The sequence below is a fragment of the Pyxicephalus adspersus genome, chromosome 3 (genome assembly GCF_032062135.1).
Source record: "Pyxicephalus adspersus chromosome 3, UCB_Pads_2.0, whole genome shotgun sequence".
NCBI lineage: Eukaryota > Metazoa > Chordata > Amphibia > Anura > Pyxicephalidae > Pyxicephalus > Pyxicephalus adspersus.
The window spans coordinates 56,141,388-56,157,711 of NC_092860.1; the positions used below are offsets into that span (position 1 = coordinate 56,141,388).

The 16,324-nt window shown below is 36.8% G+C and overlaps 2 protein-coding genes across 2 annotated transcripts in view; one reads left to right on the plus strand and one right to left on the minus strand.

Annotated features, from left to right (window-relative positions):
- The window catches only part of FSTL3 (follistatin like 3), a 31,245-nt gene extending 26,001 nt beyond the window's left edge, over positions 1–5,244 (plus strand). Inside the window, exons 4-5 of the mRNA XM_072404777.1 lie at positions 692–916; positions 4,373–5,244. Coding sequence (XP_072260878.1) covers positions 692–916; positions 4,373–4,425 — 278 coding nt within the window. The 3' untranslated portion in view covers positions 4,426–5,244. The remainder of the gene's footprint in view (positions 1–691; positions 917–4,372) is intronic.
- Positions 5,245–8,084: 2,840 nt separating this feature from the next.
- Positions 8,085–16,122, minus strand: PRSS57 (serine protease 57). Its single transcript, XM_072404779.1, has 5 exons — positions 15,970–16,122; positions 14,139–14,286; positions 9,836–9,980; positions 8,539–8,799; positions 8,085–8,453 (listed from the first exon to the last, which is right to left on the minus strand). The coding sequence occupies exons 1-5, from the start codon at positions 16,019–16,021 to the stop codon at positions 8,301–8,303; spliced, it is 759 nt and encodes a 252-aa protein (XP_072260880.1). The 5' UTR covers positions 16,022–16,122; the 3' UTR covers positions 8,085–8,300.
- Positions 16,123–16,324: the final 202 nt, after the last annotated feature.

Sequence of the window (16,324 nt, forward strand, 5' to 3'; positions counted from 1 at the left end):
AGTAATATGTTTATTGTTTAGGACAAAAATGACAATGTACTGTGATCAGCTAGCAGGCGGTTTAGAATGCTACAATGACTGTGTCCATTGGGCCTGATTTATTAAAGCTGTCCAACACTGTCATGGGAGAACCTGGATGATCCACCAAACCTTGAATTGATCTGGTCTAGAGGAGCTTTAATAAAACAGATAAAGATTACTTATATTACTGTAACCAACAAAAGTCTAACCCAGATCAATTTTACTGACTTACAGTTATGGGCCAGTCTACTCAACATTATTTTTTCCTATTTGGTTAGATTATGTGGAATAGAACCATCCTTTTCATATCTCTAGAACATTGAATATGTGATTTTACATATGTGTCTCGCCAGGTTCTTTTACCCACCACCATGGTGACATAGAGGTTTGCCTGTTTGAATTTTTTATTATGGGAAATGTGGGAGAAGAGACAGTATTAGTAGCTCTGGGAATTTGCTTCTTCTGAATCCCTAGTAATATAAAAATCTGCTGTGTGACCTTTGTTGACCTTTTCAGCATCCTTTTTATTCAACAGTTCATCCAAGTGAATGTAACCACTCATAGACAGAAGACAAACAGCTTATGAACACAAGACTGTCTGCTGTATTTCATACTGAACACAATGATGCCCTGTGTCTTGGATATCAATAGCTGTCCTATTCTCTTCCAGAGTCCTGCTCCAATGTGGTTTGCCCAGGGACACATTCTTGTGTCGTGGACCAGACAGGAAGTGCCCATTGCGTCATGTGCCGTACTTCTCCGTGCCCGATGATTGCGTCTGACTACATGCTGTGTGGGAACAACAATGTCACCTACCCCTCTGCCTGTCATCTTCGAAGAGCCACTTGTTTCTTAGGGCGATCTATAGGAGTCCGTCACTCGGGCAGCTGTGCAGGTATCTATAACAGTTTATGCAGTTTTACAATATTCTATAGGGTTTCTTGAAGTCCCATAGGCATTTTATGACTTTAAAACACAAAACTGTAGCTTAATTGTGTCCTTATGTCTGGGACATTCTCAGTAATAAATGTAACAGCAGATGAAATTATCATTATCATTATCATTACTCCTTTAAAAGCAAGACCTAAATATTTTTTTTTTTTTTTTACGTACACGTGTTTTCTGTATTCTACTTACGACCACACACATATTCTATTTTGGCATGCAAAGTATTCCATTTGGTTTTATTAGACTCCAGTTGCAACCAAAAGTACTTTTGTTTCCGAAAAATTCCACTTGATTTATTCCTTTAATTTATGTGCTATGTAAGATTGATTCAAATCAAGATTTATAAACCACACACACACAGACGCTACAATACCTTCAAAATGATCAAAAATAGATGTGCGCACTGTAGTTGCTTTTTGGCTTTATCCTTAAGAATGTTATTGAGGATAACCACACAGCTTAATGTTTTTTTTATAGAAATGAATTCATATTGCCAACACAAATAATATTAGGTGCTGAATTACACATTATGCAGGTTCTGGTGCATGCATTGCCATTTAAACTGCATTGTTCCAAATGCACCTTGTCAATTAATAGAAACCACAGTGGCAACACACAGACATGGGTCACATTGCACTACACCAGGGGTCAGCAACCTTTACTATCAAAAGAGCCATTTTGCCTCCTCTTCCACTAAAGAAAAATAGTCTTGAGCCGCAAAACATAACACAGTTTATAAACTTTTAAAAGTTTTAATATTTTTTAAATTTTACCTGTTACAACAAGTGTGCATGTGTAGGCCTACTTTGAAATAAATTAAACCCTGGACTATGCCCCTAGAAGCCTCCAGCTTCTAACGTATCATCCTGTTACATTAGCTGGAGGCTTCTAACCTAACAGGGTAGATTTTTTTGATGGGCAGAGTTCTTTATGTTCTGACGATGCCTTAGCGATGAAATTTTAAGGGGTGTTAGCCACAGGTGTCCCTCATTTGCAGCTTTAATTTTGTTTACCTGTACCCACCAATCTTGAGTAATTGGGGTTCAGGTGCTAGAAGCCTCCAGCAATGTGTAACAGGGTAGATTATTTTGATGGGCAGAGTTCTTTATTTTCTGACGATGCCTTAGCGATTCAATTGTAGGTGGTGTTGGCCATAAGTGTCCCCCACTTGCACCTCTATTTTGGTCACCTGTACCGCCTCCCCCCCATTCCAGAGAAATTGGGGTTCAGATGCTTCCAGCAATGTGTAACGGTAGATTTTTTTGATAGGCAGAGTTTTTATGAATTTTTAGGAGGTGTTAGCCACAGGTGTCCCGTACTTGCACCTCAAATTTTTTTCACCTGTACCCCCGTTTCCAGATAAATTGGGGTTTAGGTGCTAGAAGCCTCCAACAATGTGTAACAGGGTAGGGGTTTTTTGATGGGTGGAGTTTTTAGGAGGTGTTAGCCACAGGTGTCCCCCACTTGCACCTCTAATTTTGTTCACCTGTACCCCCTTCCTGTTCCAGAGAAATTGGGGTTCAGGTGCCTCCAGCAATGTGTAACGGTAGATATTTTTGATGGGCAGAGTTCTTTATGTTCTGATGATAGCCTAACAAATAAATTTTAGGGGGTGTTAGTCACAGGTGTCCCCCACTTGCACCTACATTTTTGGTTTTGTACATCTCCCCATTCCAGAGGAATTTGGGTTCAAAGGAGGGGGATGTCATTGTACACACCCATTTGTACACGCCCCGTGGTAGATTTATTTCACTGGTAGATTTTTTTCATTAGAACACCGGATAGGGAATCCCCCTCCGCAGCAGTGTCTTGGGAGGAAGGGGATCCCCCATCAGAGATCTCCCCGCGGCAGCCGAAGGGAGCCACAACAAGGAGGGTGAAGAGCCGCATGCGGCTCCGGAGCCTCAGGTTGCAGACCCCTGCACTACACTAATGCATTTCACTTTATTTGGTGAGCTAGGCTGTCCTCTAAGATTAATGGGCTGCCTTAATGTGATGTATGTTAACATGCAGGTTAACCCGCATGAACTAAAGAATGATGTGATGTGAATTGGCCCACATATATGTGTCCACATAAGGAAAAATATAAATCCCCATTGTATAAATATATAATATGATAAATATGCAGTTATACTTTTAGGGAAAACTGTAATTTCAAAGTTTTGCCTTTTTTAAACACTTTTTTAACACAAGCACATACTACATACCATATAGCCATTTCCACAGCGCTGTACATTAAATAGGGGTAACAAAAGACAAACAGATACAGACAGTGAAACAGGAGGAGGAGAGGACCCTGCCCAGAAGAGCTTACAATCTAGGAGGTGGGGGAAAGTCTCACACAATAGGAGAGAGATATGGAGTAATGGGAAGTAGTGAGCGTTTTAAGAGACAGAAAAAGAGGGGTAGGTAAGTTTCAAAAGAATTTAGCTGAAAGTTCTTCTGTGTTGAACATTTCTTTGGATGTTAGATGCTCACATTGTCAACTGACTTCTGTGGTTCCATCCACTAACCCATACATCTTTATAAAACCATGGCGGGGGGGTTGGGGAGACCAGGCAACAGGAAGTATGTTGAATGCTTTAAAGAACCTGTCACTTACTTTTGAAAACAGCTACATAGCTTATCTAAAATAAATATATCTCTTTAATATCAAGGGATCCCAAGCAACATAATAAATATACCTCTTGATCCTTTCATTATTCTTTGAGAATATTATCCCAGATGTAGGCAGTCATTTTGTATGTATTCAGTATAAGAGTATGAGCAAAGTTGGCAACTGCTCTAACAAAACTTTGTTAAAATCAAGCAGCTCCTGATAGCTTTAATTTAGATTAGGTAAAATGCTTTTCCCCTATTACATATGATTTCAGACAGCCAGTATTGACAATACTACCCTCCTAGACAAATTCCTAATTAATTTTTTTGTTATCATGAACTGAAGAAATGTAAAGGTGTAAGAGTTTGTAATCTCCAGAGGTTACATGAGTGCAGTGCAGCAGAGATACCATCATCACTTGTTATGTGGAACAGATTGCTTCAGTGTCTACAGTGCAGATGCAGACAATCTGTTTGCACATAAATCACTAATTGAACTGGATCTGTGATTAAAATAAGGCAGAGATAGAATGTCATATTTACAAAACAGCAAAGGACCTCTTGACAATTGAAAATAATAAAAAGTTTTCAAAAGAAAATGTATTCCATAAGAATGACATTTCTTTATCAAGCCTAAGCACAACTTTTTATCCAGTAAATAGGGGCAGGAATCATCTTCCTAATGTCACTTTGCCCTTGTATGCCAGCTTCATGTTTATGACAAAATGCAATTTTTGTTTTCTTCTGCTGGGCAGAATTTTTCAAGATAAAAGAATATTGATATCATTTTAATTTCTGTTTACAGAGCACTCAAAATTTTCCATGGATCTCGATGACACAGTGAAGAACTATGTGTGATATCATCCTGAATAAATGGCCATGTCTGAATGAGCACACGGGCATTCCATGTGTATATTGTACATAGCGTGAGGCATATTTATTAACTGGAAGTGTTATTTATATGTATCAGACAGACTCCACTACCCAAACACGCTCATAACAGAGTTTAAGAGCTAAACTCTTGCATACTATAAGATAGTAAGTTATGTTGTAGGATATGATACTTTTTATTAATCTGTTACCACTATCTATTGGTGGATGTAGCCCACATTTAAAAGCTATTTTGAATGTCTTTCCAAGGCAAAGAATGAACTCCCTACTTGTGTTCCAGAGTTGCATGGTGACAGCCAGAATGGTCCTTTGTATAGAAAATATTATCCTGTACTATGTACCACAGATAATATAAAGACCACTGCTTTACTGGAAAACACAGAGAAAGTCTAAGCAACTTTGCAACACAAATAGAAATTACCTGGTATTATCACGTTGTATTGTATAAGAGGGTAACAAAATAGGAGTCTGACCCCCCATAACAGAACACCTGATTCACACATTCATACACACACACAACATTTAGTCAAAATGCATTGATCGTTGTAGAACTATTGTACCATATGATATGAAAACATTTGCTGCTGGAACAATCCCGTGCCAGCATATGACAGCCTCTTCAATGGGCTTTCAATCATTGTATAATCCCCATCTGCTGTTCACAGTTTTGGGTGTAATTTGCCTCCTAAATGTAAAGGTCAGAGACCACAGTGCTATTTTTTTCTATTTTTCTATCTATTGTGTCCTTCTTTTTTCTATCCATGACAATAAATGATAAAAAATTAACATGTATTTGATGTTTCTTTATTTAAACTAACTGGTATTGAGTAAAATGAATTGACTTTGGATGTTGAACAACCAAATATGTTTGCAATGTTATGCTTGTTTGGATATTTGAATTTTCTTGCTCATCCAGATTTTTCATTTACTGTACATAGATTTAGACGTTCTTTCTAATGGTCTGTTCTAAATCAGACACTGGAGTCAGCACTCCAGCACTCCTGAAAAACTTTTGTGAATAAAAGTAGTTACAGGTAAAGCCAAAAAACGTATCTTTATTTTACAAGTGGATAGGACCGTTTTTTTTGCATGTGGCTGCATGTTGCTGTGGTCATGGCAGCTCACTGCGCAGTTTACAAACATGGCATGTCACACTCTTATTGCCCACTGTGCAATTTGCTGTGCAGCTAGGGGCTGTCAGTCTGAAGGGGACCTTGGTATTGCATTCTAAGACAGCCTGAAAAAAAAAATCAATGCAGTCATCCTATAAAATGTTTGCTCTTGGGGTTATTTTTACACATCAAGTGATAAAACTGTTTGGAATGTTAATTTTCTTTTATTATATATTACATTGCAACTTATATTAATAATGAAATAGAAGATCTCTCCAGCGTTACTATCCAGTAACTGAGGAGCCTTGCTGTATTGGCTGAATGCATGACAGAAGCTTCTGACTACAGTCTACAGCGGAAAGCAGCTGATGCTGCATGTGAAGCAACCATTGCTGGATCCTGCAAAAGGTAAGTGTTCATTAAAGAAAAAATGTTAAAAGATTTTTTTTCCAATATTATTGTCTTCTCAAGGGCTGATTTAACTCTTTCTGGGAATGGGTATAGTGTACAGTGTACTCATTCCTAAGGGTGAATGTTATCTGGGGCTGTTTTAATAAAGCTTCCAGATTACAAATAAGCTCCCAACCTGCAGAGCCCAGCCCCACAGGTGGTTGGAGGTGGATGGTGGTATGGATTGTCCAAGAGGCACAGGATCTACACACTTTTTGGGAAACCAGATTCCTGAAGTCCTTTTATGGATAGAGGAGGGGGCACAAATGCTTGCAACTCCATTTCCTATCCAGGAAAGTCCTAAGCTTATTGAAGAATATAATTTGAATATAAGGGGGGATATATTCAATATTTTGGGAAAAAAAGCCTCAAAATGTTTGCATAGACTTTAACAAACACCTGTAAAAACCAAGCATTTTACCTAAAATTGCTTCTGGACACCTTACTATGGATAGTAGGCACCTGGAAGTGATAAACACTGCATTTTTTTTGCTAGTTTGAACATAGACTTAAAGAAGTTGCCAGCAACCTCTGCACGATAGTTCTGGAGTATATGTATTTATGTCTTTTTTGTGCTATGCTTTTATGCTACATCCTCTATTGCCATCTAGTGATGATATAAAGCATGCCTGTTATATTCCAGAACTGTTCTGTATTTGGATTTCTGTAAAACATTTTATTTTGTTTATACCTTATATTATATCAAGTGAGTTACCCCCTTTCCCCAATAGTATACACAGATTTTTCTGCAATTAAAAGAAACAAATATATTCTTTGTAGGAATGTTTAAGTGTAGTGTTCTAAAACATACCTTTTGTAGTGAAGCATTGCCATCTGGTGGTGTTGAAGAAACCACAGCTCAGCAAGAAGTCCTGAGATTTCTCAAATTTATTTTAAATCCTCCATTCAAGTATACAGATTAGCAAAAGATCAAATCAGGGTGGATTTCTTTGGGTCCTGCAACATAATTTTTTTATTTTTGGACTCCATTTGGTCTGGTGCTCTTGTCTGGATTCACCAGGATTCCCAGACTTAATGAGTCCTTAGGCTTCATTTGATAGCAGGCTAACTATATCTACTACACTCCATAAAAACCTATCTGAACATCCAATCTTGTAAAAAAAACATGTGATTTGGACTTTTGCAGTGGGAGATGGTCTTCATGATAAAACTAGGCTTTGTGTGTCAAGTTTATACAAATATATAAAATGTCTCTATTTTCCTCTATTAAAAAAAAAAAAAAAACATTACATTTGAGTGGGTTACTAATGCATCTCAACAAACAAAAAAAGTTTGTTCATATTTGTAAGAGTGTGGTGCCCAGCTTCTGTACAAATGCATTGGGTTGCCATTTAAAATAAATAGCACAGCAACATTTTACAACTGCTGCCTTTGGCTACGTACACACATGCAATGGTTTTCGTTTGATAATCGACTGATATTATTATTATTATTATTATTATTATACAGTATTTATATAGCGCCATCATATTATGCAGCGCTGTATATAGTCCATAGTTGTGTCACTAACTGTCCCTCAAAGGAGCTCACAATCTAATGTCCCTACTATAGTCATCTGTCATTAATGTAGTCTAAGGTCAATTTTGTTTTTCAGGAGGAAGCCAATTAACTTAACTGCATGTTTTTGGGATAATACAAACGAAAAAGGACTATAGACGTCACCCATCTCTAACATAGATTTAAAAAATAAATAATTTATACCAGCACAAGCAGAGAGCAAGTTATCAGCTTACTAGCCTGTTTTGTTTATTTTTTTTGTATTAAACTGATATAAAAGTACTTTATTTGGTCAAGCAAAATAGCTGCTTGATCAAACTAAATGAAACCAATTCTAGGTCAAAACTGGAAATCAGTGACCACCTAGTCCTTAGTACCTAGTACTTAGCCTATCAGGGTGCTTTGTAGTAAAATATATTCTGCCGCTTGGTACTGCAACTCATAGGTATTAAGCCAGCCTAAAAGAAGCCTGTTCCATAACGTCACATTCCTGGATCAAATGTACTTTATTTCCATTGTATAATAAAAAACAACCAACAAACATAATTTTTTTTACAATTCTACTTGTATTTAATATGACTAGCACATTTACTGACATCAGAATGGCAGTTGCCTAGTTTTTCTTCATGCAAGAGATTAATATCAACATACTTATTAAAGCTGTCTAATAAAATTGCCTAGAAGCTGCTCAAAGAAAGCTGTTATAAATGAAAAAATCAGATATATTCATATAATAAATCTGTGATTTTTGTGTTTTTTTTCTCATGATCTTTTTATCACTGATTTAATCCAGGACACGAAGGATGAAACCCGCGTGTAAACATCAGGAGTGATAGGATTGCCACAGCGTAATCCAGAGAAAGACACCACTCCTTCAACACGGTTCCTACAAACAAGAGGTCCTCCAGAGTCGCCCTATAAATATAAACAATATACAGGCAGAAATTAGCCACTGGACAGTTTTGTACTGTGTGTCAGTAAACATCAGCTTCTTACTTACAGAACAGAAACCGTTGATGCGCTGCTCAGGACTAGCAGTACAGATCATACTATTGAAGATGCTCTGTTGCCAAGACACGTTACAGGCTGCACGGTTCATCACATTTACATCTGTTTCCATCAGAGCTGTGGGTAAAGTCCCAAAATCTGACACTTGACCCCAGCCAGCAACAGAGCAGGAAACCCCAGGAAGAACATCAGTGTTAGCACCGGGAAGCCTTATACTTTTTACAAAGGGAGTAGAATTGGCCGATTTGTTCAGCTGAAAAGAAGAAATTAGAAATGTATTAATAATATAGGAATAAAAACATCTGCAAATGTAATTTCCTAAATATGTAAGACCATTATGTCTAATAATAATAACCTCTGATATAATAAATGTCATGTTCAAAGAGCAAATCCACTTTTTTTTTTTATCAAAATCCCTACCCTCTTTGCAAGTAAAAAAAAAAAGAATAAAAAATAGTTCTTACTATTTCTATGCTCTAGCACTCCAAAAGTGTTCCCCTGGGGTCTAGAATGTTACCCTTCCTACGGGTTGAACAAATCCATTTCCTGTCAGTCAAAGACAGCAAGGATTTGCCTCCAGGGGAGAGAGAGGTTGGTACATCATTAGGTTGTCCTAAGCTTACAGAAATTTACTGCAGAGAACAGCACAAATGTTACTACATGGCACTGTCCTCAGAATCATTTTAAACCACTCTGTGATACTGCAGGACGATAAGCTCCCCAAACCAACTAACTAGACTGAAAAAAATGGTATACAAAATTTGTAAAGGGTGATTAAGGGGTTTCCAAAGGGTTTGGGGTGCTCAAATAGGGGAATATGCTCAAGCTTGAGTCGGTCTTCAGTTCCACAACAGTTGCATATTGTACACTTATGGTAAAACACACAGATTATTTTGTTTTTACAATATAGGGAAATCATTATTGTTTTTTGTCAATTTTGTTTACAAGTATATGATTTTAAATAGATTCATTATATCTGTTTTTATTTTTTTTATCACATTTTTGTTACCATTTATTACAGGGTATACCCATGAACATAATGTCAAAGCATTGTGGATCTTCTCAAGATAAAGTACTTTCAAGGCTGTTTCCTCTTACACCTCAAAACAATGATATGACCTACATAACTCCTGCAACAAAAATGATATGAATTATCTATGCATTTTATCCAAGTGCCACTGTTCCTGCTAATAACAGACACAAGCTGTTCTTCTTCTTGTAGGTCTAGTGGAAGTTTGAACATTGACTTAAATGCTGAATTGTTTTGGAAGAAGTATTTGTCTACTTACCTTCAGCAAGTGAAGGTCATTCTGAAAAGTGTTTGGGTTATATCCTGGGTGCTGAAATGATTGCTGGATAGATGATACCTGAACAAAGTTATCTGGTTGATTCAGGTTATGAGCCCCAAGTACAACCCGTACAATATCTATAGGTCTGTAAGAAAAAAATGGTGTTTTACTTCTCTTTCTAGAGAATTATAATCTTTAGTTTCAAATATTAAAATATTTTATACTAGCATCCATCCAACAGAAGTATTTTTTTAACAGCAGTAAAATATTAACCCGACAGTCTGTACTCTAATGGGACCGTTCACTTGTCTTGGAAACACAAGAGGAAATGACAGGAATATCTTTTAAGTGATTTGTTATTGAAACATTTGTCCCCATTTAAAGATTTTTCCATTACTCTAGGTCAGGTAACATCTGATAAAAAGATTCTAACCCAGGAACACTCATTTCAAAATAAATATTACTTATTTATACAGCACTTTAAAGTATATGCTTCTGTAGTTTTAGGATTTGAGGGAAATAATGCCAGATTTGGTTCTCTATTGGGCCTTTGTTCTGTCAGTAGCCCTTGGGGCAGAATAACTGTCACCCTAGTCCTACAGTGACAGCCATTCATACTGGCTCTACTTTCTGAAACATTTCTTTCATATATTGCTATGGATTATCCAGTTGAATTGGATTATGGATGAATCTTCTTTGAAATTAGGAGACAGTACAGTAGAAGAACAAAGTTCAACTAACCATAGAGGACCAAGAGAAGAAAAAACAGCCACATGGCCAGAAGCAATATGTTACCGGAACTCAATACAAATGCAACCTTATACAAACACTTGCAACAAGTGTACAAGTGGTTCCTAAGCCTTCCGACACAGTTGAATGGGAAGATGTGGAAGAGGGTGATTGAGCATGCAGTACAATGCTGCTGCTTACTTCCCTAAAGGGGCCTTATTCTATACATGAGCATGGTAGGAACAGTGGATTGTGAGCTCCCTCAAGGGAGAGAAAACTAATTTGAGTTATTCTGTATACTTGGGTTGATTTATTAACTAATGAATTAAGTAAAGACTGTCCACTACACTGTGTTAACTAACACAGATGTTTGGGTTTGTACTTTACTGGGTAATTGATGATTAAAGGCTGTTCACTAAATTAAGAAAATACATTAAAGCTATGTTCCCTTTAAAATCCCCAATTGTGCATGGGGGTAAATAAAGAATTTTGCTAGCACCTGAAATAAACACTGTTAAATAGTTACATAGTAGGTTAGGTTGAAAAAAGACATAAGTCTATCAAGTTCAACCACTAGGGAAATAAACATATCCCAGATATAAAACCCTATAAGACATAGTTGGTCCAGAGGAAGGCAAAAAAAACCCTGGTACAATTTGCTTCCTGATTCCATAAGGCAATCGGATGTTCCCTGGATCAACAGTCACTGGTATTTTTACTTTAATGCCCTAAAACTCAGTTATAATCTGTGCTTCTAGAAAAACATCCAGCTTTTTATTAAAGCAATCTATAGTAGTTGCTGAAACTACTTCCTGAGGGAGCCGATTCCACGTTTTCACAGACCTTACAGTGAAGAATTCCTTCCTTATCCGCAGCTTAATCTTCTTTTCCTCCAGACGCAGAGTGCCCTCTTGTTCTTTGTAATGATCTCAAAGTGAATAATAGGGAAGAGAGTTCTCTATATGGACCATTTATATATTTATACAGGGTGATCATATCCCCCCTTAAACGTCTCTTCTCAAGGGAGAATAGATTCAGTTCAGCTAATCTCTCATCATAGCTGAGCTCCTTCATTCCTTTTATTAGTGTAGTTGCCATTCCCTCTCTAATTCAACAATGTCCTTTTTGTGAACTGGTGCCCAAAATGGACTGCATATTCCAGATGGGTCTGACCAATGCTTTGTACAGGGGCAGGATTATGTCTCCATCTCTGCAGTCTATTCCTCTTTTAATACAAGAAAGTATTTTGCTAGCTTTAGATATTGCAGCTTGGCATTGCATGTTGGTATTAAGTCTATGATCTACCAGAACCCCCAGATGCTTTTCCATTTCTGGCTCCCCCAAATGTATTCCCCCTAGACAGTATGAAGCATGCATGTTGATAGCTCCCAAGTGCATAATTTTACATTTATCAATATTAAATGTCATTTGCCACTTGGCTGCCCAATCAAACAGTACATCCAGGTCTGCTTGTAGATTATAGACATCCTGTATGGACATAATTCCATTACATAGTTTGGTGTCATCTGCAAACACAAAATTTGGTACTTTTAATCCCAAACTCTATATCATTTAAAAGGATGTTAAACAATAAAGGGCCCAACACTGAACCCTGGGGTACACCACTAATAACCTTAGACCAGTCAAAGTATGAATCATTAATTACAACTCTCTGGATGCGATCTTTAAGCCAGTTCTCTATCCATTTACAGACTGACTTTTCTAAACCTATCGACCCTAACTTGCATATTATTCATCTGTGGGGTACAGTGTCAAATGCTTTAGCAAAGTTCAAGTACAGTATATCAACTGCTACTCCACTGTCTACCTGTTTACTTACTTCCTCATAAAAAGAGAGTACATTTGTATGACAACTTCTGTCTTTCTTGAAGCCATGCTGACTATCACTTATAATATTATTTTCTAGCAGAAACTCCTCTATGTGTTTTCTTATCAAACTCTCCACCTATCCAACTATGGATGTTAAACTAACCGGTCTGTAGTTACCTGATAATGACTATGCTCCCTTTTTGAAGATAGGAACCACATTGGCCTTACAACAATCCATCGGTACGTTGTCAGTGACTAAAGAGTCTCTAAAAATTTGAAATAACCGAGCTCAGCTTTTGAGGACATGTAGATGTAATCCATCAGGTCCTGGTGCTTTGTCAACCTTAATTTTTCCCAGCTGTTTCATATCCATTCTGAGCCATTGTGACTTATTTAACCTCCCTAGCTGTCTAATTCTGTCCAAATTTCCATGCAAAAAGAGGTACAGTTTTTTGCATGTAAATTTATTTTTCATTGTAGGTTATAATTCTTAGGCATAACTCGCCAATATTTAATAAATTTAACAAATTCAATAATAAATTTTGAATAACAAGACACAAAAATCTGAAAAAAAAAATAAAATATTTAAACATGTAATATAACTGTACAGTAGCATATATATATATATATACATATATATATATATATATATATATATTATGAATATTTCTTTGTATTGGACTCAATGCAGTTATTTTGTATTGAATCCAATACAAAATTATTTAAATTTCCCGCCGTTCCACCCATGCATGTACCGACGTCACCGGGAAACCCCAGAGATCGTCGCTGCATTTGCCGGCTGGAGATCGAGGAGGAAGGACGTGTTCCCAGGACCTGCGGGGACCAACAGGATGGTGGGGGACGTCAACGGAACAAGGTAAGTGGGGTTATCGCTTTTTGCCTGGAAAATCCACCCCGAGCCACACTCGGGAATACCGCTGGGGGGGTTAAGGCAGTGACATTACTATTATGAATTTGGACTTGAGCTATGCCATTTTCTCAGCCAGAGCTAAAAAAAATGTTTAGTAAATCTGCCTTGTCTTTATCTCCAGTTACCAACCCAGGGACATCCTTTAAGGGGCCTACATGCTCAGATATGAAATTTTTGCTATTAATATATTTTTAAACAAATTGGGGGGTTTGCCTTACTTTCCTTTGCAATCCGTCTATCATTTTGAAGTTTTGCACATTATATCTCCTTTTTACATTTTTTGTTATATTCTTTATAGGTTTCAAATGATGAAGGTGATCCTTCATTTTTATATTTTTGTAATTCCATTTTCTTGTTCTTTATGGTTTTTTTAACATCAGCTGTGAGCCATAGGTTTTAATTTTAGCTTCTTAAACTTATTACCCATTGGAATATATTTTTCCATTTGCTTTTGTAGAACAGACTTGAAACATTCCCATTTCTGTTCTGTGTTCTTTGAGGACAATATTGTCTCCCAGTCCAAGTCACAGAAAGTCGCCCTTAATAATGGAAAATTTGCTCTCTTAAAATTAAATGTTTTTCTTTCCCATTTTTGCTTCCTGTTTACAACTTTTAATAAATGAAATCATATTATGGTCACTGCTACCCAGATTCTCTTTTAAATGCACATTTGTTATAAGCTCTGCATAGTTAGAAAGAACTAGAAAGAACAAAATGAACCATTAGTTTCATAAGTGAGCAGTCTCTACTCTTTTAGTTAATCAATTTCAGTCAATCACTGCCTGATTTGTCAGCACTACAAACAAAACTCACGTGTCTTCCATGCAGTGTGCTGCAGTCAGAACCCAGTTGGGACTGATTAAAGCTCCTCCACAGAAGCTCTGCCCTCTGATCTGTAGAGACACCATGTACGGTCTGGAATGGGCTCTGGCCTCTCGTCCACCCACAATTCTATATGCTCCTGGTATAATTCAGCAATAATATAGTTATTTTAAAACACACACACATATGTGTATATATATAATACATTAATAATGTGGTTTTCTCCTAATTTCTCATCACATGTCATTTCTTGCTCAGTTTCAATACTGATTTCATAGGTAGACAAGTTTATAGATTATTATTAATTAGAAGAAAGTATAATCTATATTATATAACATATTATACATTTCATTCAAGGTTTTCTGAATGAAACACAAATTGCAATTAAGTGTACATTATGAAAGACATATTTCAAAACTGGTTTGGAAAACCACATTACTTTTTGTGTGTTGGCGCCAGTTTTTTGCAATTATACCCTGTTGTACTTTTCTGAACACACCTGCTTATTCATTTCAATGGCCTTTCTAACACAATTGTCACTATGCAGGCACTATTTTAGTAATGCAGCACACAACAAAACATGGTAATATATTAAATTGTGCTGTGCTGCAAACAATGTAATATATTACCATGTTTTGTTGTGTGCTGCATTACTAAAATAGTGCCTGCATAGTGACAATTGTGTTAGAAAGGCCATTGAAATGAATAAGCTGCTTTAATGCAACATGTTAATGTGCTAAATAAATGTGTTTGCCAATAAATATCCAATGTCTACATTTACTTGTTAATAAAAGGTTTTTGCTTTAAATAAATTTCCTGTAAAGTTCGTTTGTATGTGCTTTAAAACCCTTTAATGCTGTCCATTGTTTTCATTTCATTTTCATTTATGCTCCAATAAAACAACCATTTGGAATGATACAATGTTGATATGATGAAATGATGAATGATGAAATGTTGATATTCATAGTTGCAGTTGCCTAGGCGGGCTAGAATGAATGGGAGCACAAAGCCTCCCAGGATACCTATGTCAGGCATCTCAGGAGGCTTTTGGGTATTCCTTCTGCGCATGCCCGAGCCTTTTTGTGGGGGAAAAAAATTTGCAGATCTCACGCATGCGCAGTGAGATCAGCCAGTTTTTTTTTAAACCTACAACACACGATCCCGCGCCTGGGTCGGGTGACATAGAATGAAGATGGATGCCAGGAAGACACAGGACCAGATGGATGGGACTGCCCTGCGGGATTGAAGGTAAGTGGATTTTTTTGGTTTTAGGTACTTTTGGGTTTAGTTCCACTTTAAAGCAGCAGGGAGTAGAATGCCTAATTTATTATTTTAAAAATATGTATTTTTCCTAATCTGTGCCACTTTTACTATGACACATTGCCTAGCTATGTGACAACAAAGTGATACAATTACTGCATGCCTCCCTTTAACTTCCAGTGGTCACCTTATGCACAGTACAATTTTTCATATATGTGTTCTTTGCCATGCCAGTTAGTACACAAGGAAAATTTGTGTGACCTCTGGCAAATCTGGAGTGTCTTTCTTATCCTGCCAGGAAGTGGTAGACACTGTGTGAAACAATTACATATTTTTTACCAGATATAATTATAGAACCTACCATTTTAAAGATGGCTCTGTATAAATATTGCTGAATATAAGGAATCTGCAAAGTAGTCAATTAAACCCAGGGATCAGATATTTTTCCCCTTATTAGTAGAACAGGTTCATTATATCTAATTTATATAAACCCAAATATTCAAAGTATTAAATATCAAATGTCACAAACATTTTCAGTAAATGTAAAAGATATAATGATTACCTGAGAAAGGAAGAAAGCATATTGTTGTGGCCAGCAGCACCAAATTGCTCATGGTTTGATGGTTAAAGTAGGACTCACAAGAAACAACAATGATCAGCTTTTAAAGGAAACTGGGCAATGTTCGTTAAGGAATTTCACCAGACCCTGGTGTTGTAAGGATGGTGGGTTTGTGTGTGTGCATGGAAATGCAAGGAGAGGAAGTGTAATGTAACTTCAATACAGAAATGTGTAAAAAAATCCCATTCAAGTGCTCTTCTTGGGTAATGTTCATCCCTCCCTATATATATATATATATATATATATATATATATATATATATATATAAAGATTAGGGCACTTTCTGCAACTGTAAGTC

What these genes read in the sequence shown, in the direction of transcription:
- PRSS57 (XM_072404779.1), bottom strand. Translation starts at nt 16,021, where the DNA reads ATGAGCAATTTGGTGCTGCTGGCCACAACAATATGCTTTCTTCCTTTC. An exon ending in GCACACTGCATGGAAGACAC is followed by an intron (nt 9,981 to 14,138) that starts GTGAGTTTTGTT and finishes TTTTTCTTACAG; the next exon opens with ACCTATAGATATTGTACGGG. An exon ending in GCATCAACGGTTTCTGTTCT is followed by an intron (nt 8,454 to 8,538) that starts GTAAGTAAGAAG and finishes TTATATTTATAG; the next exon opens with GGCGACTCTGGAGGACCTCT.